The sequence below is a fragment of the Coenobita brevimanus genome, chromosome 75, assembly GCF_032717465.1.
Source record: "Coenobita brevimanus isolate Jiangsu-jjx chromosome 75, ASM3271746v2, whole genome shotgun sequence".
In the NCBI taxonomy this organism is placed as follows: Eukaryota; Metazoa; Arthropoda; class Malacostraca; order Decapoda; family Coenobitidae; genus Coenobita; species Coenobita brevimanus.
This window is the reverse complement of record NC_137028.1, coordinates 9980498-10004615: the sequence shown is the minus strand read 5'-3', so window position 1 is coordinate 10004615 and position 24118 is coordinate 9980498. Positions and strand designations below refer to the sequence as shown.

Here is a 24118-nt window from a genome sequence, read left to right as displayed (position 1 = left end):
TTGAAGGGAGACTGTAAGAGGAGAGGAGATACATCAAAGAAGAGAAGAGGAAGAAAAAGAAAAAAAGAAAGAAGAGAACAGAAAAGAAGAAGAAATCGAGGTTGAGTATGTTATGGGAGAGAACAGCGGAGATCAGAGAAAAACAGGCAAGAGGATTTTTGGCCTAGAGCGAGGTACCTGCTGGGATGAACGTAATTGGGCTTAACTGCGAACTTTTATATGCGAGAGAAGGCTATACAAGAGATGCTTCACCAAGCACAGCCTTTGATAAAAAATAAAAAAAATCTGGTAAGGAACAGAATGACAAGAAAAGTGATGACGACCAGTAGCAGGATTTGTATAAAAAGAGAGGAACTGTTTATTCGAAGGATCAGTTCCATTACCAGTCTGCTATGTTGACGAGTAAACATTGCCAGTACGGCCTTAATTTAGCCTTCAAATCCAAGTCATCTGTGAACACGTTGACCAAAAAAATATGGCAACACTTAAGCTAGGTTCGTAGTAAAATGTTCGTCTAATTGAATTTTGTGTGTCAGCCATGCGAACACAAACGAGGATTCTGGTATCTTAGTCCAGTATTGCAGTGTGCGGATATTAAACTCATATTTCCGTATTTTTTTTAAATCTTTAGCGCTGCGTCCCCATATTTTTTGTCATTATTATTCTGCATATCGATGTCATTATTATTCTGCGTATCGAGGTCTGTAATTCACATCGTCAGACAAATATTTAGAATTAATAGCTACTGTGTCATCTTATTTATAGGGAAAACGTATTATCTTTAGCCCTCATTCGTAAAGCAGGTGTCACTGAGATGGATCCCTGGAAATCGATTGAGTTTATCTTCTTCCTATATAACGTTTGGCGACTTGCACTGAACCTGATCCCCTTGATTTGATACACCATTTCAGTGACGTAGACCAGTAAGCAAAAGTTCGTCGACACTTCCTAGCTGGCTGTGGCAATGAAAGGCGTTGTGGGAAAGTCTAATGTGATTGAAATAGGAAGCATATACATCAAAAGGCTATGGGAAGGAAGAATACTCGCTGGTGGGAGTGAGAAATGTGAAAGGCAGGACACAATACAGGCTGGGGATTGTCGACGAACGTTTGCTTCTGGCTTACATGTAAACTATGAGAGAGAGAGAGAGAGAGAGAGAGAGAGAGAGAGAGAGAGAGAGAGAGAGAGAGAGAGAGAGATTCTGTGTAACCGGAAACGTTAGAGAAAACAAGGAATTGAAGTTTTAACCTGTCTTTCTTTCCCACCTAACATTTCCACTAGTGGCATTGGATCATCTGCATTTGGGAACTAACATCCAGTGCTTTGTGTTGGACGTTTGCTGCGGTGGGGTGGAACATCTAATTAGCTTTGTTATTTGCTACTACACACTTTTCAGGTACTGGTGACCTTTATAGATCCCTTTCATGTCGTACTCCCGGCACTGGCGTATTAAACATTTCCTAGAACAAGGGTTAGGCAGGTAAAGGGATTCAGGGAAGGACGAAGTAGCAGGGCAGGGACGTGGAGGAAGGGAAAAGGAAGCTGGGTTGTGGGATAAAGGAAGAAGGGTCTTGTTCACGTATTCCCAGCATGACATAAAGGGCATCTCAAAGGGGGTTAATAGGAGCTGAGATCTCCACCACGTATTTTAATGATTATGATTTCGTCGCATTGCTGCATTACCGATTAATTTGCGCATTACAGCCCATTCTTCTCTTGTGTTTTACAGATGCAAGCTAAATCAAAATTACAACGATATAATGTAAAGTAGATTGTTGATGAGTAATATGCAAAATAAATTGGTAGAGAAGAGGTGCTGAGAATCTCCAAAGCTACATTGACTACGACCCGCAGAGATCCCAGCGCCAAGCATCCGTGTTGCAAGCAGCCTCATACCTCGTACGGCATAGTGTGGAATCTTGATCATATAATATGTAGTCTTGAGATTTGGTTTTAGTTATCGTGTTATCATGTATAACTTCGTAGCTTCTTGTAGTGAGTTTTGTAGGTCAGTTATGCATATGTTATACTCTTGTACGAGCGGTAGTTATACTTGAGTAGGTTTGTAAGTAGATGATCTTAGGTCCAATTGTCATGCAATGACAGGAGAGGTAAAGAGGAGTATGGGACTATGTATAATATTATTAGTCTTGAAAAGATTAACTGAAGTATCTTACACACGAGTGAAGTATAAAGTAGAGTGGCAGAGACAGGAGAAAGATAGGGACGATATGGGACGGGAAGATGATTGGAGAGACAGAGAAGGATGATGATGGGGAGAAAGAGTGAGGTTAAGAGCGCATGACGAGTGACGAGTAGGATGGTAGGGAGGTGGAGAGAGATGTTGGAGGGGAAGGTAAAAAAGAAGGATCAAAGGAAAACGAATGGGATAGAAGTAGAGAAGACAAAGTGAGTGGGGAAGCTGAGAGGGAAGGCGAGGTGTAGATGAGGAAGTAGGTAATGAGGGATGATAAGTGGAGAAGTGAAGAGCGATAAGGGGAGGAAGATGAATAGGGAGGAAAAGAGGGAAAAGAGAGTGTGGGAGCAAAGAATAAAGGAAGGAGGGTGAGTAGAGAGGTGGAGAAGGATGGTGGTGGGGAAGGAGGAGGAGGAGGAGGAGGACTGAGAGAGGATTGAAAGCACTGAATTGAAGAAAGTTATTGCACGCGGATATTTCAAAAGAGGAAGTGGAGGAGGAGGTGGAGGAGGAGAGCTTGGAGAAGAAATGGAAGAGGAGATATTGGAGAAGATTGAAGATGTGGAGGAGATGTTGAAGAGAGGAAGTGGAACAGGAAGAGAGATAAGAGGAAGAGGTTGAGGAGGAATGCTGAAGAGGGGAAGTGATGGAGAAGACCTAATAAATGTACCAGGAAAAGACGGAATCTTGGAAAAAGAGAGGGAATGCTGAAAGAGGGAGAGAAACGGGAGAAGAGAGGATGTAGTTAAGAAATGGGAAAAGTAGGGAGTGATGGAGAAATTAAAGAAGAATAGATCGATAAATGGAAGGAAGGAACGGTAGGAGAAGGAGAAGGAAAGATTGGAGAAGAGAGGCTGTGAGAAAAGAACGCAAGTGATAGAGAAAATGAAGACGGGAAGTGTTGGAGAAGATTGAGGAGATGAAAAAAAGTGGTGGTGTAACTGAGGAAGAGAGAGTGTTGAAGTAGAAGAGAAGAAATGGTAGAGAAGAATGAGATTTTGGTAAATAGGAAGTGATTGAGAAGAGTGTGAAGGTGAAACTTTAGGAAACAGAATAGAATTAATGACTCATTTTCAGTTGAGTACAGTTGTTTAACGCAAGTGAGAATATAATACTGGAGATAACCGAGTAGCAGTAAAAATCAAAGTATGAGACACGGCCGGCTTTAATGAACAATGTAATTATTTAAATTACTTTGTTACTAATACACATGGACAGGCGTTTCTGTTATTGGTTAATCCCGGTCTGTCTGACCGAGCAGACCCATCGACCACAGGTAAACAACTGCTTCTGTGGTGCAGCATTACGGATACAGTATAGTATATACTCCGTGTAGGGAACAGATGACCCCATCAGGGTCGGATCAGTCCTTCCCATGGCGAAGTGCAAGGAAATATGACGTGGTCTGGCTCTCGAGCGAGCGCCGCAGTAGCTCCTCCCAGGGAACACAGTGCCACCACTTGTAGGCTTCTTCAGTGCCACATGGACAGGTATATAAATGAGGAATGTCAGATGATAAACGCAGACCAACCCGCACAACTCGGTAAATACTACGAAAATTAGGTGTTGAAATACTTTTAAGATATTCTGGGCAGTAAGTTTTATAAATAATTACCGTCTGTTACGGACACACCAGAAGTTATGTATCTAGTCTGATGTGGTCCATTATACTCTAAAAGGGTCCATTACAGGCGTGGCATGAGACTCTGTTATATATTGCCGCACCACCACCACCACCTTGTCCACACCCTTTCATCGCCATTATCACGCTCACCGCAGACATCACACCACCTCCCTGTCCGTACCCTTTCACTCCACCATTGTCATTCTCACCATGTACATCACACCACCTTCCTTTCCGCACCTTTCCACACTGTCACCCTCCCCACCTCCCTGGCCGCACCCTTTCAGCTCCTTGGTCTTACCCTCACAGATACCACATCATCTCCCTCTCCGCACCCGATCAGCCCCCCATTGTCCCCCTCACCACAGACATCACCAGCCACAGCGCCACTCCCATTGATATTATCGCCACGACTCAAAACTCAATTATAGCTCAATAATTGCATCGACAGTATATTATGAAAACGGGAAAAAGTTGTTTGATAGAGCGTGTCTTTCATTTATTTTGACACGTGCCTTGATGCTGGAGAGGGACGCCTTCACGTGGTGGACCTGCCCGGTTATACAAACGTCCCTCAACACCCCTCCCTGTCCCCCGAAAGTAGGATGGTTGGCTGCGGTAGAAGGGAAGCTTTAATCTGCAATCCACCAGGTTCACATTCAGTTGAGTCTAAGGTTGCAACTACTGCAACTTTTCCTGTATCTCAAATATAATCATCGTTTAACATATGTATTATATTTAATCACTGCTATACACTAAACTTTAACATTTTATCCTAACATACTGTATTGTTTCTGTCACAGCTGCATACTGAACTTAACACGGTGCGAAGTCAATTCAGGGCTGGCGGTGCTTAATGCTGTTAAGATGGTTGCTTGTAATCTTAATTAAATCTTGAGGCGGCGTGGCGTGTGCAGGGTTCACGGGGGGTCACGAGGAGATGGTGCTGGTGGGGTGAGGAGTGCAAAGACCTGTGACCACCACCACACCCTACCATAGCATAGTATAGCATACCACACCCTACCACACCATACGATACCATACTATAACACACCACCACCACCAAGCCCTCCTGGTAACTTCACTTGCACACCTCGGATTATCATTCTAACATTGTCCATCTTTCACTCCCAAAAGTCGAAATCAGAACCACCACACATTATATGGTCTCTAATTTTCAGTCACATTTTTTTTTTTTTTCAAGTGCAACTTTCAGGCCTCATTAGACATATTTCCAAATTCTCACCAGCTGTGCTGTCCTATACCTGTTTTATTCTAACCTGGCCTAAAATCACCATCTCCCCACCTTGATAACAGATCAGTAGTAGTTACTACTACTGACATTGGAATATGATGCAAGTCATGAAGCAGTGCGATAGGAAGGATGTAGAGCTAAGATATTATCTTATTCTGCCACTGAGCTTTTTTTGTTTTTTTTTATGCAGGGGGGGCGCTCACCATCCACTCACTCAATGTAGTTCTGCCCTCGGGTGTCTGCCCTGTCCTCTCCTCCATCCTTCTTTCCTTCCATCTTCTTCTATCTTTCTTTCCTTGTCCTTCTGCCTACGGGTGACTTTACACTCCCTCTTCTGTATTTCATTCCTTCATTCTTTCCTCGTCCTTCTGCCTGCGGGCGACTTTACACTCCCTCTTCTGTCTTTCATTCCTTCATTCTTTCCTCTTCTGCCTGTGGGTGACTCTACACTGTGTGACAAGTCAAATGGTTTCCTGTACACCAGGAAACTATTTACTACGCTGGGTGGTAACCATATAACCAAATTTTGGCGCCTGGTGTTTTAGTGGGTAATTATTGTACTCCAATCGGATTGAGCCAGTGACGGTTCATATCCAAGGGGTGGTTGGGGTTTATTGCTCACGTAATGCCACTCAGGGATGGGTGAGGTTGGTCACTCTCATCTTAAATGTCAGGACCAACTGCCTAGGCCCGGGCTCCTACGCTCCTCATGGGGCAACGTAGGATTGGATGATGGATGGATGGATGGATGAAAGAAGGAACCAAAGGCCAGGAGCCCGCAAACCGTTCCTTCCAAGAAAAAACAAAAACAATACAAAAGAAAACCAAATTCAAGATCCGTTCATGAAATAAGCTTCAGAAGGACAAAAACCTGGGTCAAGTTGGAGTAAAAACAGTATAGCTGATTACATTTTCCGAATATTAATTTTCGTCATACTATCTACCATTCTACCATTCAGCATGAAAGAACGTCAGCATGCACTCTGCCCTCTCACTCTACCAGTCAGCATGAAAGAACGTCAGCAAACACTCTACCCTTCCCCCCTCTATCCTTCCCCACTTCATCATCAGCACTTTCAGGCTTGAGGCGGCCGTTTTGATTTTCCTCAGTATCTCGAAAAGTGTTTGTTGGATCTCGGTATCAATACCCAGGTGCATTAGTATCTGTTGACGAGTACATACTGGAACATCTGTAAAGCAATCGATTCAGTAGTTTTTGCTGCGCAGTAGAGCAAAAATTGAAAAAAATGACATAGAGGGCGCTAGTGCGGTGCTAGTGTTAGGAAAAAAAAAATTGTGCCAAAAGAAGCCTGCAACCAAGATACATCACCCCTGAAAATTTCAAGTCTATCTCGAACGGTCTTGAAATGCCAGCCATCTACATCTTTCTCCCCAACCCCCCCAAAAAAAAAAAAGTATTTACAATATCAATAGGAACTCCACAGAAGGTGGAGTTCATAATAATAATAATAATAATAATAATAAAAATAAATGACAGCGATAACGAGGACGAGGACTTCACGAAGATCATTTTTCCGATATATTCTGGTGAAAAAATCAAGGACAAAAACAAAATCCAATAATAATACTATCGCATGCAGAGGCCACGGGTGCGTCCACAGATATTCCCTTAACTGGTATTGACGCGGTTTCGTTCAGTAACACAGAGACGAATAGCGTGACAAATTTTATTCCTGGTTTAGCCAAATCGTGGTTTTCAAAAAGAGGAACGTCGACCCCAATAGATAAAATGAGGAACGTCGGCCCGATAGATGAAAAAAAAAAAAAAAATGGAAAACCGACTCCAGTAACTTAAAAAAATGAAAATCGAAATTCCTAGTTAGTAGAAAAGTGCAGAGTGGAATATATTGAAAAAAAATATAATTTGATTACAGTTGTTCATAAAGTGGATGGTTGATTTCACTATTATAAAGGAGTACAGTAGAAAGTCGATTACATAAATAAAGAAGAGTAAAAAGTCGATTACAAATTTAAAAAGTAAAAAGTCGATTACACTTTGTAAAAAGAGTAGAGGGTCGATTACACTATTTTAAAAAGAGTAGAAAGTCGATTACACTATTTAAAAAGAGTAGAAAGTCGATTACACTATTTAAAAAGAGTAGAAAGTTGATCACACTAGTTTAAGAAAGTGTAAAGAAAAAGTATAAAGTTAATCACACTAGTTAAAGCAAAAGTGGGAAGTCGATCAGAGTGGTTGAAAAAAAGTGGTAAGGTCTATAAGTGTAAAATAAACAAGTAGATGTAAGAAAAAATGAAAAGTGTAATCGATTTCTGACCCTAATTTCTCCTAAGTGGCTGAAGGCAGAGTCAGCGAAATATCCCCTTCACTTCGATGGTGTCTGGTATATGAGTGCGGCGCGTGCTTAATTTTTTCGTTTTGTTTGTCTTCGTCTGCTTCTTGTTCTTGGAGAAAGGTTGGAATTGGATCATCGCCACGCCCATACCTGCCCAGCCTTCAGCGCCCATCTTCACAGGGTGTATTAATCCCGCCCTGCCCCACCTCCCGCTCTAACCCCCCCCCCATTCCTCTTCACCCACCCACCCATCCACATTTTTTTTTTTATGTCCAACCCTGCTCCTCGTTCCACACCTCGTTCCACACCCATCCTATCCACCCCTCTCCACCCACCCCACCAATTTTTTGCTCCCCCACCCCTGATCCACCACTCACACTTATCCCACCCACACCTTTCCATCCAGCCACCCACTCCCTTCCCACTCATTCCTCTCCACCCATCCCACATACCCCTCTCCACCCATCCCACCCATTTTCCCTCGTTGGATCTTTATCGCGTTCTGTACATCCCAAACTGTTTCTTTTCTTATATCATCGACAGTTTTGCCGTCAGCAGTTTCTTTGCATACTTGTACTTTTTTTTTTTTTTTTTACATTTATATCATGATTCAGTGCTTTCTGGAGGCAGATTTTTTTTTTTTTTTTTTTTTTTTTTTTTTTTTATAATTCCGAGAAATATCTTCCAGTTCAGAGGATGGAGGGCAAAACTTGGGGAGAGGAGGAGAGAGAGAGACGAGTGTGGAGAGAGGAGGAGAGGAGAGGAGAAGAGGGAAGTGGAGAGGAGAGGGAATGAAGGCTGCAGCTTGTTACCGCGGGCCCGTCAGGAGAGTTGGTCTGCAGGTTTCGTGCCGGACTAAAAGCCAAGCCGATCGAAAGTCCTGCTCTATTTACTGGCTCCGATAATGAGATCAGGGGGAGGGGTTTGGCGGTGGGGAGGAGACCAGGAGGATTGGGGGAGGGGGTATCAGCGGTGGGTAGGGGACTAAGAGGATAGGTAGTGATAGGGTGGATAAGGAGGGATAAGATGGAGAGAGGAGGGGAAGAGTAAGATGTGGAATCAAAACGAGTAAGATAGGGAGGAGAGTAAAATGTTAAGGTAAGGATTAGAAGGGGAAGATGGAAAGGTGAGGTGAAGGGGGAGATGGGAAGGAATTAGAAAAAGAGAGTTGAAGGGGAGATTAGGAAGAAGAGGTAAAGGGGAAGATGGGGAGGAAAGAAAGGGATTATTGGGAGTGAGATTGAAGGGGTTAGATTAGAAGTTAAAATTCGAAAGGAGAAGTAAAGGAAAAAGTGGGAATGAGAGGTGAATGAGGGGGGTGGGTTGGAGCTGGGTTGGACAGGTGAAGGGCGAGAGGGCCGCATCGCTCCTGTTCCCCTCCTGGTCGATGTATTGGACTCAAATGTGTGAGACATCCAGGATTCGACCAGGAGATGGGTAGAGTGCACACAGGCTGACGTATCAAGTGCTGGGAAGGGAAGGGAGGGACAGGGAAAGGAGGAAAAAGGAAGTGAAGGGAAGGGAAGAGAGAGGAAAGGAAGCGGAGGAAAATGAAGCAATGCGAGGGGAGGGGAAAGAAAGGGAAGGGAAAGGAAGGGCAGAGGAAGGAAGGGTAGGGAAGGGCAATGTCGAGGGGAGGGATGGGGAGTGTCAAGGGAGGAGGGTATGGGTAGTGTCATGCTGGGAGGGGAAGGGTAATGTTAGAGTGGGGGGTGGGGGTAGTGAAGCAGCGGCCTTCCTGTGTTAAATTTGGGGATGGAAGAGAGGACACGACATGTGGGAGGAAGGAGGGGGAGGGAGAGGAAAGCTGCCAGTGTCCCCTTTCTTTCACTTTGCCTGGTGCTGGTGTGGGCTGGGGTGAGGGTGCGGCATAGTTAACCCCTTCAGTCCGGTGATGTATTTTGCATTTTAATCAGGTCACCACCAGACAATTTTCATTCCAATTAAAGAAGAGCACCATAGTAGTGAATGAGTTAAAGATGGCTATAGATTTCGTAAACTTTCCAATTCATAGTCTCTCCTAGGCTGGATATGTTCGTCTGGATATAGCAGGGATGAATTAAAATACGTCTTTCGAGTGAAGGAACGAAGAACTGTCGGCAGCAACAGTGGGTCGGGGTGTAGAGAGTAGGAGCATTGCCGACCCATCCACAGCCAGTCTTATTATCATTTAGTTTAGCTGTGTAAATTACCTGGTGGCTGTGATATTCTTCTGATGGTGGCAGCAAGAAAGTCCTCCTTCTGACCCTAGAACTTAGTGTGTCCTTTGGTTAAGAATATTATCTCAGTTTGCGGGGACATGAGTTTCAACAGACGAACACCATCCCCCCGCCGTAGATTTTCTCCCTCTTTGCGTATTATCGGGTGAGAGGCTGATTCTGATACCAGTGCTGGGAGGAGGGATCGCTTCGTCTTTACACCAGTACGAGGTAGGGGAGAGAGAGAGAGAGAGAGAGAGAGAGAGAGAGAGAGAGAGAGAGAGAGAGAGAGAGAGAGTCTCTCCAGAATACTTCCACTCTCTCCAGAATACTTCCACTCACTTTAGTCGCTTCTTGGGCAAGGCAGTAAATTCGTGGGTAGTATATTTCTCTCTTTCTCATAGAAAGGATATGAAAGAAAATAGATAGAGTTGAGTTTGAATAATGGACAGTGTCATCGTGTTTTGAAAGGTCTTCTGGAATTGGCGGATACTTAGAAGGGAAGAGGGTTGGGATGGGAGCTGAGAAAAGGTCACTTCACTCCTCCACCCCACTCCACTCCTCCACTTCATGCATCCACACTCCATCAGTCTGTGTGTCTCCCGCTCATCCTTGGTCCCTTCATTACGTTGACGTCTTTGTTAAAATCAGGTTGCCTTCAATGATTTTACTCAACTTGGGAAGGACTCCTCGTTTTGAAGTTTTTTTTTTTTTTTTTTTTTTTTTTTTTTTTTTATGTGTCCGACTCTGGGCATAGGCGTCACAGCCTGCTATCAAGGCCCAGCAGTCCTCCTACATACCATACACCTCTACATGTCACCACTTTCGGCGCTAACACCCACCGTCCATATTGAATACATGCTAGGGCTGTCTCATACAGGACTGGTGTATTGGTATTAGCGGGGGTATTTTTACGACATGTCGGCGGGTCTTCTGGTACATCAGTAAAGCCTGATTTAATGAAATTCAAATCCTTAAACTGTTCCCTGCCCCAGCCGGGATTCGAACCTGGGTCCGGTGGGACTGCAGGCCACCTCTCTACCGATTGAGCCACCAGTGGAATGCAATCTCTTACTCTGCCAGTACAAAAATTTTCTCCTAAGCCGAATTAGATTTTTTTTTTTTGGAGTAGCAAGAATGAAGTAGAAGTCGGGGCCTTTTGGTGAAGGAGCTAAGCCTTTCATGGTCGGAACAACTTTGGTATTTTAGGCCTAGTCCAGGGAACGGCAGATGATGATTATATTCAGCCGAGAGTATGTGAGCTTTAAGTGAGCTTGAGGGTGTTAATTCTGGTACCATTTTCTCTCACATGATCTGGACAGCTCTTGGTATAGCTGACCCCAGACGAGTGTATTGAGCTGAAAGTGAGAGGCAGTTGTAATGGAGATGTGACGTTGTGGCGAATGTGGTGCTTTGGCAAATATGTGACACCTCCCCTCCCCCCCCCAAAAAAAAAGGAGGGAGATCATCGTACTGAAGGGGCAGTGTAAAGTTGAGATGTGGGTGCCAGAATGAAGTAAAAAACACGGTGTAATATAAAAGTTGTGGGAAATGTTTACTGTCTTCTTCCTCAATGGACCTGCCGGGGTAATGGCTCACATCTTCGCCACCTCTCTGCCTTCTTCCTTCATTTTCCTTCCTTCCTTCCTTTATTTTCTTTCCTTCCTCCGTCTTCAATTCTTTGCAGTACTCTCCCCTTTCTTCCTATCTACCTACCTACCTACCTACCCACCAACCCACCAACCAAAACCCACCCACCTTCCAATTTTTCCCTCCCTCCTTCCAGTCTCTCTCTCTTTCCTCGGTTATTGCCTTCGTTCTCTCCTTTCCTTTTCCTTCTCCCTCCTTTCCTTTCCTTCCTCCGTTTCTCCAGCTTTTCTGTGTTCTTTCCTCTCTTCCATCCCTCCTTCCAGTCTCTCCTTCCTTACTGCACTTACTCTTTCCTTGTTTATTACCTTCGTTCCCTCCTCCAGGCCTCGCCTTTATTGTTACGTTCACTCTCTTCTTCTTTATTACCTTCTCCTCTTTTTCTTCTTCTTCTTTCACTTCCTCTTTCCTTCTCGCTTCAACGTACTGCAGTTTATCCTCTTCTCCTTCTTAAGCTCATTCTCTCCTTTCTTTCCTTCCTTCGATCCCTCCCTCATTTTTCCTTCTTCATTGCATTCCCCTCTTTCCTCCCTTCCTTCCTTCCTTGCTTCCTTCGATCCTGCCCTTATTTTTCCTTCCTCAGTGCATTCTCTTCTTTTCTTCCTTCCCTTCTTCGATCCCCGCTTCATTTCACCTTCCTCAGTGCACTCTCTTCTTTCCTTCCTTCCCTCCTTTCTTTTATTCTTCCATTTTGCTTTCTCGCCTTCTCTTCCATCCATCTCTCCTTACATCATTCTCACATTTCTGCCTCCCATGTCACTTCCTCTTTATTTCCTTCTTCCTTCCTGCATTTCTTATTTCCACGTCTTCGGTTTTCTTCTCTCTCCTCATTTGTTATGTCTGTCTGTTTGTATCTCTCTCTCTCTCTCTCTCTCTCTCTATATATATATATATGTCTATGTGTTATCTATCTGTCTGTCTCTCAATTCTGTCTACCTGTGTATCTATCTACCTGTCTGTCTGTCTGTATGTCTGGATGTCTATGTGTATCAGTGTCCGTCCATTTATATCGTCCTATCTATCTGTTTATCAATCTATCTATCTGTATATCCATCTATCTATCTATCTGTCTGTCTCCTTTATTTTCGCCCACTCTCGGTCTGCCTTGTCTTCTTCCAGCCTTAGCGCCCCCTCCTGTGACCCAAATGCATTAACACCGTTCCCACCATTTTTTTTTCCTTTCATCTTTTATTTTTATTGGTTTATTTTCCTGTTTTTTCATTCATTGGTTTTCCTGTTTTGTGTTGCGTCGGGCTTGTGTTTTATCGTACTAGGTTATTGGGTATCTGCGTGTGTTTTTGTGCATTTATTTCGTCATTCGTTGGGATGTTTGGTTCATGATGGTATTTTGGTTTTGGTTTTAGTCTCTCTCTCTCTCTCTCTCTCTCTCTCTCTCTCTCTCTCTCTCTCTCTCTCTCTCTCTCTCTCTCTCTCTCTCTCTCTCAGCTGTCTTTTCATTTATCCATCCATCCCTCATCCGTCTGTCTGTCCGTCCATCCGCACATCTTTTTAGTGTGATTTTTTCCCCAGGTCATCCATACACCCATCCGCTCCTCCAGTCATCGTAAGTAGCCTTCTCTCATCCATCCATCCATTTTTTTTTAACAGTTACCGTATTCATCCTTCCATCCCATCCCTTCCCACTAACCACGACGTAACACCGAGGAAAATCACCGAATCCTCCCCCCCCTACACGCCTTTCTTGTTCCGCCTATATGTTATCAGATGTTGCGTTGCCTAGAAGTAATGAGGAGGCCGTGTAAGTGCTGTTGTGTTGTGTTGTAGCGACATAACACTTGCAGGGATTACTAAGTTAACCCATAGCCCTTGATTCTTCCTTACTTCCTTCTGCTTGAATGCCCATACATCTCTTCATCCATTTATTCAGCCATTCATTTCATCCAGCCATCCATAACCTTCCTGCTTTCTTATCATTGACTCACTGAATTATTAAGTTAGTTATACCCTGTCCAGTAACTCACAGCCATGAAAAGACTGATTGATTTGCCGTCATATCCCCTCATTTAACCCATCCCTTTCCATCCCATCCCATCCCATCCCATTGAAGATTTAATCGAGTATCCCCTCCTTCTTGCTTCACCTGTGCGTTACCTGTCGTTCCGTAGCGGTAATTAGGCAGGTCGAGTGAGTTCCATTGTTTGGTGTGGCAGCGACGGAACACCTACTGAGTTACCTTAATTAGCCCTCACCTGGGATTACGTTCAGCTTAGACGTGGGGATGGGGAGCCGGGGAGTATAGGAATGATAGAGGGAGGGTTGGGGAGTGGAGGGAAGGTTGAGGAGTGGGGGAGGAGGAATGATAGGGGGAGGGTTGGGGAGAGGGGGAGTAGGAATGATAGGGGTAGGGGCTGGTCGTAGGGAGGGATTGGGAGCAGAGAGGGGGGGATGAAGGAGGGGGTCAAGGGGGAAGGGGAGAAAGTAGGAAGGGAAAGGGAGACGAGGAACAAATTCTCTCATCGCCGCCTACATAGAGTTTTGGTTGTGACGTTGGAAGCGAGCCATGTTTGGTTTAAGAGCAAAATGGAGTTAGGCAAGCCTGACCCAGCACCACTGTACCTTCCACTACGTTGTCTATCCTCATCGAACCTGACCTGATCTGACCTCCTAACCTAACCTAACCTGATCTGACCTAACCTAACCTAACATTACCGTACCTTACCTTACCGTACATTACTTTGCCTTTCCAAATCTGATCTAAGAATGTGATATCTGTCAAACTATACCTGAGGTATCGTAACCTAACCTGTATCAATCGTTCTAACTGTACCTTCTGTTTAACTGTACCATATCCAACTTAACCTAGCCCAGTTCAACTTCTCTGTCTCTGTGTTACCTGATCTCATCAGATCACCTTACCGTAGCTTAATTTACCAAACTTCACCCCACCTAATCTAATGTAACCTAACCTAGCTAAAACTTACCTATTTTTATAACATTTCACCCAACTAAACCAGACCAGACTAAACCAAATAAGATTAAATTAAACTGAATTAAAGCAAACCAACCAACCAGTCCAAGCCAGCCATGACGCACTAGCCTGATAACCAAACTTGCTTTTCCCAGCCTTACTTTTACGTAGCATACGTAGCTTCGGGTTCCTTTATAGCCAGTAATAATTCTTCTTGCGATTTATACAGCCGATATTCCTGGGCGATTTTTATGAAGCTTCCCGGACGAACGCAGTGTGCTTCATTTCCGACACAGCCATTCTGCCGGCTAACATGAACCCCGCCACAGTTCCTATCCCCGGGTAATTGAGGAATATATTTTCCACTGATCGAGAGCCCACCAATACAGACATTTTATTGGGCTTTGAGTGCAAACATATGAGGCTTTATATATATATATATATATATATATATATATATATATATATATATATATATATATATATATATATATATATATATATATATATATATACACACGATGTAGATATTGTATATAGATATTTCGCTGCCTTGATGCGTAAGGTAGGATAGGTATTATATGATGAGGCAGAGAGAATTTCTTAAATATATATTGGCATGCAGTGCTTTATTTCGTTAAACCACTTAAGACATATATAGTGTGGTGAAGACGACTGTTCTTACAACGAACCTGTATCGCTAAATAATGGACCTGTAGGTAACCTTGAAGGAAGTATAGGACGTACAAAATAGTGATTCAAGCCTTGAGACAGTAATTTGGCAGCATATACTCTATGTAATTGTTTTGAACACTGACATCAGGTTTATAGCTATAGGATGCAGTGTCTATTTTAATACCCCTCGCCATAATTTTGTCCAGTATGTCCAACTGAAGGGGTATGCTCGTCTGAGGTAACATTATTATCAGTGATTAACCTGACACCGGTGTGCAGTTTGCGACATATATTTTTGAGAAACCTGCTCGTACCGTATGAATGAGAGGATTCCTTTCAGGTGAATGAAATCATCTGACATCAGACTGAATTTATTTAGTGTGTGAATCAAAACCACTGAAAACATTTTTATTGAAGAGGTTGCGCGGAACTGAATAAAATTCTCTTGCATATGATATTAGTAATTATGGCAGGACATATGAATGGCGGAATGATGCTTGTATGTGATGTTAATTTAAACACGTGTGCCTCACCACCAGGTTTGAGCGCCGTGTGTGCAGGTCCACCAACGTCATACGTCACTCTTTCATCTCTTAATCCTTGTTTGCAGCCATACGCAACTCTTCACAAACATCAACACTTCAATACTGACTCACCATTTTTACTCCCACAACCAATATTTATTACCATTTTCCTTCGTTTTTGTCAGTCTGTTATGGCTGCGGTAATCAGGAGTCCTCCTACCCAAAATTTCACACTGTTCACATTCTCCTGACGACGCTGATTGCTGGAGAGGGATGTTTTCATGTGGTGACCCTGATATACGTAGCTTGCTCCATTACCCGGTTATACAAACGATTCCTCTGCTCCCTCCCATCCCCCGAAAGGAAGCTGGTGTACTGCAGCAGGGGAAGAACAGCCTGCAGTCCACCGGGTTCACATTTCAGATGATCCTAGGGCACCACCACCAACAACAACAACAACGACAACACCACCAACAGCAACAACAACAGCATGAAGACCTAGCACGACACTGTTGAAACTGAGAGGGTGAAAGTCTGAGCAAACCCTTTTTGTATTTTTTGAAGCCAGTGATGATGGTACAAGATGCCTGACCTTTCTGTATTTTTCCTAACTACACGCTGTAATATCTGAAGTGGGATGCAGGCTGATCACATCTTACACTTTACAGGTATTCCTTCAGTTATCATCAGAATATTTACGGGGCTCGCTTTCACCTTCGCGGACTCAGTTTTTATCCCACGAATCGGGTAACATGTTTTGCCGGATTATTCTCGCTATCTTTACAATAATTTTATAAGCTTAGAATAAATCTTTGAGTAGTGAAGGGGCTAATGAAGGCTGTAACTAACCTTTCTAATCATAAAACTCTATCCTAAGCTAAATATAGTCGTCTGAGAGTAATAAAAAGATATAAAAAATGTAATTGAATTGAAGGGGTTGATGGTACGACGATAAAACTCTTCCACCTCAGCGTCCCACTCTATTTCCACTTTCCACAAATTTTCCCAGTGACGGTGTAGCTGTTGATCTCGTGCCATCAGTAAATCAAAGGCATTTTCATTTTTCTTTTTAATCCTGGTTTAATTGGCGATATTCTCTGTGACAAAAATATCAGGCCCGTTTACGTGTCAAGGATGTGGGAGCAAATATGGTGGTGCGAGAAAATACCTATATGTGTGTGTGTGTGTGTGTGACTGGACGTAGATTCAGTGACCCGTTCTCTGTGTCCAGCAGTCACCTACGTACCACACAGCTGCATACGTCACCTCTTCGGCACTGATACCCACCGTCCATATTGAATACAAACTGGAGCTGTATCATGCAAACTGACAGATTTTAAGGAGTTAATATCTACAGTAGATTAGGAGGCTTGCATTAAAGTAACAAACGAATGATCGGTTCTTACTTTTAAGCTACGATTTGTTTTACAGTATGGACAGGGGTTAGTCTTAAGTAGAATTATTCTCTCTCGTAATTTGCGATTTATTATTGCAGGAAAAACAGAGATCAAGGGGAGAGTCCACAGTCTTTTTTATTCATTATTTATTTATTTATTTATGTCCCTTTAATCTCGCATGCAGCAGGGGATGGGTTGTAAGTCTCTTTGTGAATACCAGTACAGACGTGGTGTGTGACGCCGCCATCAACATGTTACGAGCTTGTAATTCATATATAACGATACTCAAAGGGCAGGAAATGGTGGTGACATTATCAAACCTTTCATGCAAAATGGAAAATTAAAAACGCGCTGGCACTCCATTTGACCGTAATAATCCTGCAAGTAAATACTGTAAAACCCACACATTATGACAATTGCTGTGTCAGAGTAAGTTCACGCTGTAATGTGTGTGTGTGTATGAGAGAGAGAGAGAGAGAGAGAGAGAGAGAGAGAGACTGCGTGTAAGATTAACTATAGTGTGTTTATTCTAACCTGGCAGAGATCCCTTAACCGCTTTCATCTTAGTGTATGGCAAAGTGTAGTCGAACTCGAGGATAAATTTGACTAATAACCAAGGAGACTCATGGTTACCTCAGAACCAAAGCTCATCAGATTTCAAGTAACCACGAGTTAGTATTCAATTTAAGTGAGTGATTCAGTTCCGTCGGACGAAAACAGTCTAACTACAGCAACCGAGAGAGTAGGTATGAATAGGAACGAAAAATTAAAGACACGAAAAATTTACTGGCTTTTTCAGGGTCGTGTTCTCGTTCGTGTAAGAGCTTTCGTGTTTTGCGTGTCACATCTTAATATTTTCGTGTTACTGATGCTGTGTATTTGAGAGATATATACAAGAGGAGATTGGAATGTAATATGCATAATAAATCGATTAGGAACATCTGCAACGAAGCCTTCCATGTCAACGAGAATACTATACTGTAGTTCTTTTACCTCAACTTGGCTCGGATTTTCGCCCTAGTTTGCTTCGCATACTCTGTGGCAAAAAAAGGTAATGACCCGGCTCCACGTCCTTTCTACAGCACTTCCTCGTGACTAGTATCACATTCTTGGGTTAATCTGTTGTTAAAACTCAGCATTTAAGATGAGATCAAAATTTTAGAGCAAGTCAAAGGAGTATAGTGTAGTTACAATTTCATGGCATCCACAGCTGTTATTGAAGGTTAAAAATACCACTAAATCTTCTTATTATAATACGTGGCGATTTATATAGCACCAGTAACACATAAACAGAGGTAATATATATAACATAAAAATACGCTAAATCCTACTTCTACATTACCCTAGCGATTTATACAGCACCAGTAACATACAAACAGAGATAATATAACCCACGTATATCTGCAGTATTTCAAGAGACACGACTTACAGACACGGTGCTTGCAGTGGTAAATGCTCATGTCAAAAAATTAATAATCACGTTAAATTCTTCTACATATACAGTGTGTTTTAGTTCTTACGTGAAGGTATCCATTGAGTTTCTTATTTTCCCAAGTCTTGATCTATGTGGTAGTTGATTATGTCTGGTACGTCTTGAAGGGAATAAAAATAAGTACTCTTTGTAAAGGGAACACGAAAGTTTAGTAATTTTGTAGGTATATGTCTCTCTCTCTCTCTCTCTCTCTCTCTCTCTCTCTCTCACACACACACACACACACACACACACACACACACACACACACACACACACACACACACACACACACACACACACACACACACACACACACATTCACGATATGCCAATTTAATTCCTCATACTAAACTCTTTCTCATCACCACTGCCTTCCTCTTGTCTTTTTCACCAGTATAGAAGAAGCAAAGGAAATGTAATTCGTATATTATTCCATCAAGCCCCTTCCCCTACGGCCATCACCACTCCCGATTATTACACTCTTCACTTATTTACGAAGGATATCCTGTCACACCCGTCATTGTTTTTGCAGGAAACAGAAAAAAAAGAGAAGACGGAGTTTTTCATGTCTCTTGTTCCACCTAGGTAAAAAGAAAGTTACGAGAGGAATTTTTATCATAGGTTATTAATTTTTTTCGGTAGGAAGGTCAACGAAAAATAGAGTATGATTTCTTCCCGTGTCTCTCGTCCTTCCTGCAGAAAAAATATTGAGTTACGAGAGGGATTCGGTCGTATAAAGGTTGAGAATAGAGGGATTCGATTGTATAAAGGTTGAGAATGCCACCCCAGACCCACATGCAGTACCGGTGCTCCCCTTCTGTTGTGTAAATAATGTAAATGAGTCCTCTCTCCACATGAGTACACCCTGTCATCCGGCATGCATGCTAGTCTCGCCGCACACACACACACACACACACACACACACACACACACACACACACACACACACACACACACACACACACACACACACACACACACACACACACACACACACACACACACACACACACACACACACACACACACGTTTACTCACCCCCGTGCCCTCCTCTGACTCGTAATTGATCATCTCGTTGCCCCTGTACCAAAACACGTAGGAGAGCGCCTCGGTTGTGTGGTGCATGATACACACCAGCCGCAGGATCGAACCCAGCTTTACGTGCTTCTCAGGGGCGCCCAGGATCTCCGCCTCGGCCTCTGGGGGATGGAGGAGGATAGGAGAGTGAGGGGAAGGGCTAAACACCCTCACAGATTCCGTCACACCTCTTCCTTGGCGACTAATTCTGCACCTTGCACCTTAGTAACCTCTTTTATGTTTTTTTTTTAATGGAAACCAGGTCGATATTGCAATAAACAAAAATCTCGAGGATGGTACGGTGTTCTGTCCAAATTAATCGCTAAGGAAGAGATGTTACGATACCTTTCATGACACTTAAATTACGGGATTGAAAGGAGAAATGGATCACATTATGACGAAAGAGAGCTGCCAGAAAATTATTGAGGCTGGAATGATGGAGTGAGATGCGATGAGGGATGTGAAGGATTATTGAGACTGTGTGTGTGAAGGGTATTGAGAGAGAGAGAGAGAGAGAGAGAGAGAGAGAGAGAGAGAGAGAGAGAGAGAAGGGTGACTGTTTATGATGCAGAAGGGGAGTGAGTGACAAAAGGACAGGGTGATGTATGAGAGTGTGTGGTTGGGACGTGAAAGGGTGAATGGGGAAATGAACGGAATATGAAAATGAAGTGGAGAGGAATGGTCAGTGTGAGAGAGTATAAGGTGTGAGAGAATGGAGCCTGCGGAGTAAATGTGAGATATGATGGAGAGTTGGTGAGAGGCGAAAAGAGAACAAGTTGGTAAGAAAAGATGTATAGCTTGTGAGAGTGTGATTGTAAGTTGTGCGAGGATGGAATGTGTCAAAGGTATGTGAGAAAAAGTTGGAGAAAGCGAGGTGAGAACATAGTGACAATACGTTTAAGAACAATATTTTACACCCAGTTCATTGTATGCCTCTTACCCTCTGGTGGAGCAGAAGTGTTGTTAAATCGTCCCCTGTTTTCATGATGAGGGAATTTTGAGAGGGTGCGAACATGTAATAATGCGCAAGATCCAGAAAGTACATTGATAACGTGTGTACAAACATCCTATTACAAGCGGTTCATTGTGCGGTTCTGGCTGGGATCGATGTCGCGTCAAGGTGAAGGCCAGACAAACACACTAACTATTCAGCCGTCAGGGGATCGAAGCGTGTGCGAGAAACTTAGGAGAATTAGTCGGCATTGTCAGAAGGTAGAAGAGCTGAGGAGGTAGTCATAAAGTATCTTGGGGCTGGGGCGGTATTCATGGAGTATCTTGTCTGTGTGCCGTATTTTGAGTGATGTAGGAGGCTTTATGTCATGTTTTAGCGATTTACTTACTATATTGCTCTTTAACGTTCTCTTTTATGCTATTTATATCGTTTTCATATCGACATAGTTTGAACCAATAACAGACAAGAAGATACTGAGGTGTATTGAGCAAAAAAAAAATCGCTTAGGAAGAGGTGTTACGAAATCTCCACCCAAGCCACTTGGAATACGACCCCAAAGCTCTAGCCATGCAACCGTCGGAGGCTTCAGACATGAGGGAGAGCCTGAGGAGAATGAGTAAGCTTTGTCAGAAACCAGAAGAGCCGTCCTGCATGCGAGTACTTACCGACTACTTCAAGGTGGACGAAGAGGGAGGTGGGCGGATGGGATGACACCTGACACTCGTACATCCCTGCGTCCCTGGGCTGCACGTAGCGGATGTGGAGCTGCCAGTCCTGTAGGGAGAACGTGTGGGGTGAGAGGGGCTGTGTGGATACTGCTGGGGGAGAAGTGGGTTTGGGGATGGTTGAAACCCTTGTGACATTTGAGTGTGGGAAGACATGGATGAAGTAGAGAGAAGTGAACAGATAGGGGACTAGAGCGGGGAGAAAATGGGGTGGGGGAGAGAGTTCGAGGAGTGAATCATGGGAGAGATTTGAGTGTGGAAGACAGGTGTTTTGGGGAGGAGTGAACAGGTTGGGGATTAGGATGAAATCAAAGAAGTTGGCAAAAACTGGAGAGTAAGGATATGGGACGTTAAGGGTGTGGTAAAAACATGGGTCATTTGAAACCAGTAAGGCATGGGTGAGATGGAAAGAACTGGGCAAGGTTGGGTATGAGGTTGATATTGGGATGGACAAGGGAGATGAAACATGCTGAAATTAGGGAATGGAAAGATATGGATGAAGTGGGGAGAAGTAGACAAGTTGGGGAGTGGGGTGAGATAGGGAGAAGCGAGTGTAATAAAGGCCGAGAAAGCTTGGGAAGACAGGAGAGAGGCGTGGGGAGAGGTAAAGAGTAATAAATTGAGGCTATGGGAGGGACCAAACTTAAGGATCAAAGTATATCGTAAAGAAACCTTGGTCAGCCGTCATGTCTTGGGAGAAAATATAAGCATGTATGGGCGTGGGTGAGAGGGGATCATTGGCTATAGTAGGCAACAGGAAAAAGAAATAGGATGAAAAATAGCAGCGAGAGAAACATTAAGATTTGGACATGTCGAGGCGAAAAATAACGTGAATATAATTGTGTTGCATAGAAGCATAAGATCTAGGACTGTGAGGGAAAGGAGAACTAAGGCTGCGATTGGGAACAAGGAAGAACAAGAACAGGACTGAAATATAGTGGGAAGGAAACATAAAAGACATGGAAGTGAGGGAATGTTGGGGAGCAAGGGAAAATATGAACAGGGATGAAATGTAGTGGAAAACAGAGCATATGATCTAGGAATACTTATGAGAGAAATGTGGTTGAGAGAGAAAGGGAGAGAAAGAGCAAGGAGAAATAAGAACAGGTAAGAAGTGGGGAAATACTGGAGAGACTGAAATGAGAAATAAGAACAGAGGCAAAAAAGTGGAGAGACTGATGAGGTGAGGCACTAAAGCGGAGGTACTGAAGTGGGGAGACAGCGAAGTAAGGAGGTGAAGGGGCAAGAAGAAAATGGTACTTGAACTTGTGGAGTTTGGAGACACGGGAGAGGAGGAGACGAGAGACAGTATTCGGATACGCGTAGGAACCCGTACGTCACTTCTCTCTCAACCTCTTGACTCCGATGACGCATATTCCCCCTTTTCTTGTTACCTTCAGACGATTTTATTCAGCCTGGGAGATATTTTAAAATTGTAAGGGTTAGATGCAGCGTTTCCTAACCTCCTTTATAAGCTAGAGGCCCTCCTTGAGTTGAGTAAAATCGTCTGTAAATAGCCTGATAAGAATGGAATACTGCGTCATCGGATTGAAGGAAGAGCGATTTATTTGGCATGGTGCACTTTAACCCCTTTACTCCGAGAAATATTTTGTAAGTTTAGTAGGAATCGGCTGGTGGTGGTAGGAGTGAAATAAATACATAAATGAATAAATAACTACATAAATAAATAAATCACTAAGCTGGATAAAAAGTTGTCTGGCCAAAATAGGAGTAAACTTTAAAATGTATTATTGTAGTGAAAGGGTTAATATTCACGTGTACAGTGGGTTGCTTTATTATATTATTGCCGTAATGATGTTGAATGTGGAGTGAGTAGTATGGATGGTGGCGGATGTGGAGTGAACAATGTGGATGGTGGAGAAGGTGTCAGTGTGGATGCAGGTGGATGTGTCAGTATGGATGTTTAGTGAAGAATGTGAGTATGGATGGGGAGTGAGTGGCATGCATGGTGGTGGATGTGGAGTGAGAAATATGAATGATAGTGAATATGAAGTGAACAAAGTGGTTGGGGGTAGATGTGGTACGAGGAGTATGGATGTTAGTGGTGGAGTCCCAGGTGAAGTGGATGGGTGGAGTTTGAGGCTGTGGAGTGGATGGGTGGAGTTTGAGGCTGTGGAGTGAATGGGTGGAGTTTGAGGCTGTGGAGTGAATGGGTGGAGTTTGAGGCTGTGGAGTGGATGGGTGGAATGTGAGGCTGTGGAGTGGATGGGTGGAGTGTGCGGCTGTGGAGTGGATGGGTGGAGTGTGCGGCTGTGGAATGGATGGGTGGAGTGTGCGGCTGTGGAGTGGATGGGTGGAGTGTGCGGCTGTGGAGTGGATGGGTGGAGTGTGTGGCTGTGGAGTGAATGGGTGGAGTTGAAGGCTGAGTTTGGCAGATGAGGATTAGTGGAGCGGAGAGCAAATGAGATGACTTGGAGAGGAAGGGATGAGAGGGGGACTGAGCTGAGTAGAGAATGTGATTGGATGTGTGTGTGTGTGTGTGTGTGTGTGTGTGTGTGAAAAGCTAAATCGGATTGAGTCATTGGATGGAAGTGAAGGGTTTGGGTGGATTAGAATGGATGGATGGAAAGGGTGATGCGGAGAGTGTAAGTTGAGCTGAGAGGATCATGGATGGATTATTGATAGGTCAGGGGCAAATTAAACTGAGGGGGTACGGGAATGGGACTGGGTGTGAGGGGGGGCATTTGGAGGGGGAAGGTTCAGAGGGGGAGAGTGCACATGGTGAGTGATGAAGGGGGAAGGTTCAGAGGGGGAGAGTGCACATGGTGAGTGATGAATCGAATTTCACCCTCTACGTTGCGTGGGATCTTTCTAAGCTGAGTAAAAACATTTGGTGGTAATAAGATTAATATGTAGGGATGAACAGTAAACAGCCATTGTACAGGGAGACGGCTCCTCCAAAGCAGTTGCAACCTCTTCCTGTACATCAGTAGATTGGTGGCAGCACGTTTCATAGCCCGAGTTACGATAAGGTTGTTAGTTATACCATGCTGGGTCAGGAAGGGGTGGTGGCCCTTTGAAAGAATGTATAAGGGGGCTTGTGGAAGGGCGAGTTGAGAGAGGAAAGTGTGAGTACGGGACAGAGTGAATGGAAGAAAATTTAAGTA

At 43.7% G+C, this 24118-nt stretch overlaps 1 protein-coding gene across 1 annotated transcript in view; it reads right to left on the bottom strand.

Annotated features, from left to right (window-relative positions):
* The window catches only part of LOC145408037 (uncharacterized), a 226514-nt gene that overhangs the window by 17809 nt on the left and 184587 nt on the right, over window positions 1-24118 (bottom strand). The window contains exons 4-5 of the mRNA XM_080278836.1: window positions 20931-21039; window positions 19275-19435 (exon numbers count right to left, since the gene is read on the bottom strand). Coding sequence (XP_080134962.1) covers window positions 19275-19435; window positions 20931-21039 — 270 coding nt within the window. The remainder of the gene's footprint in view (window positions 1-19274; window positions 19436-20930; window positions 21040-24118) is intronic.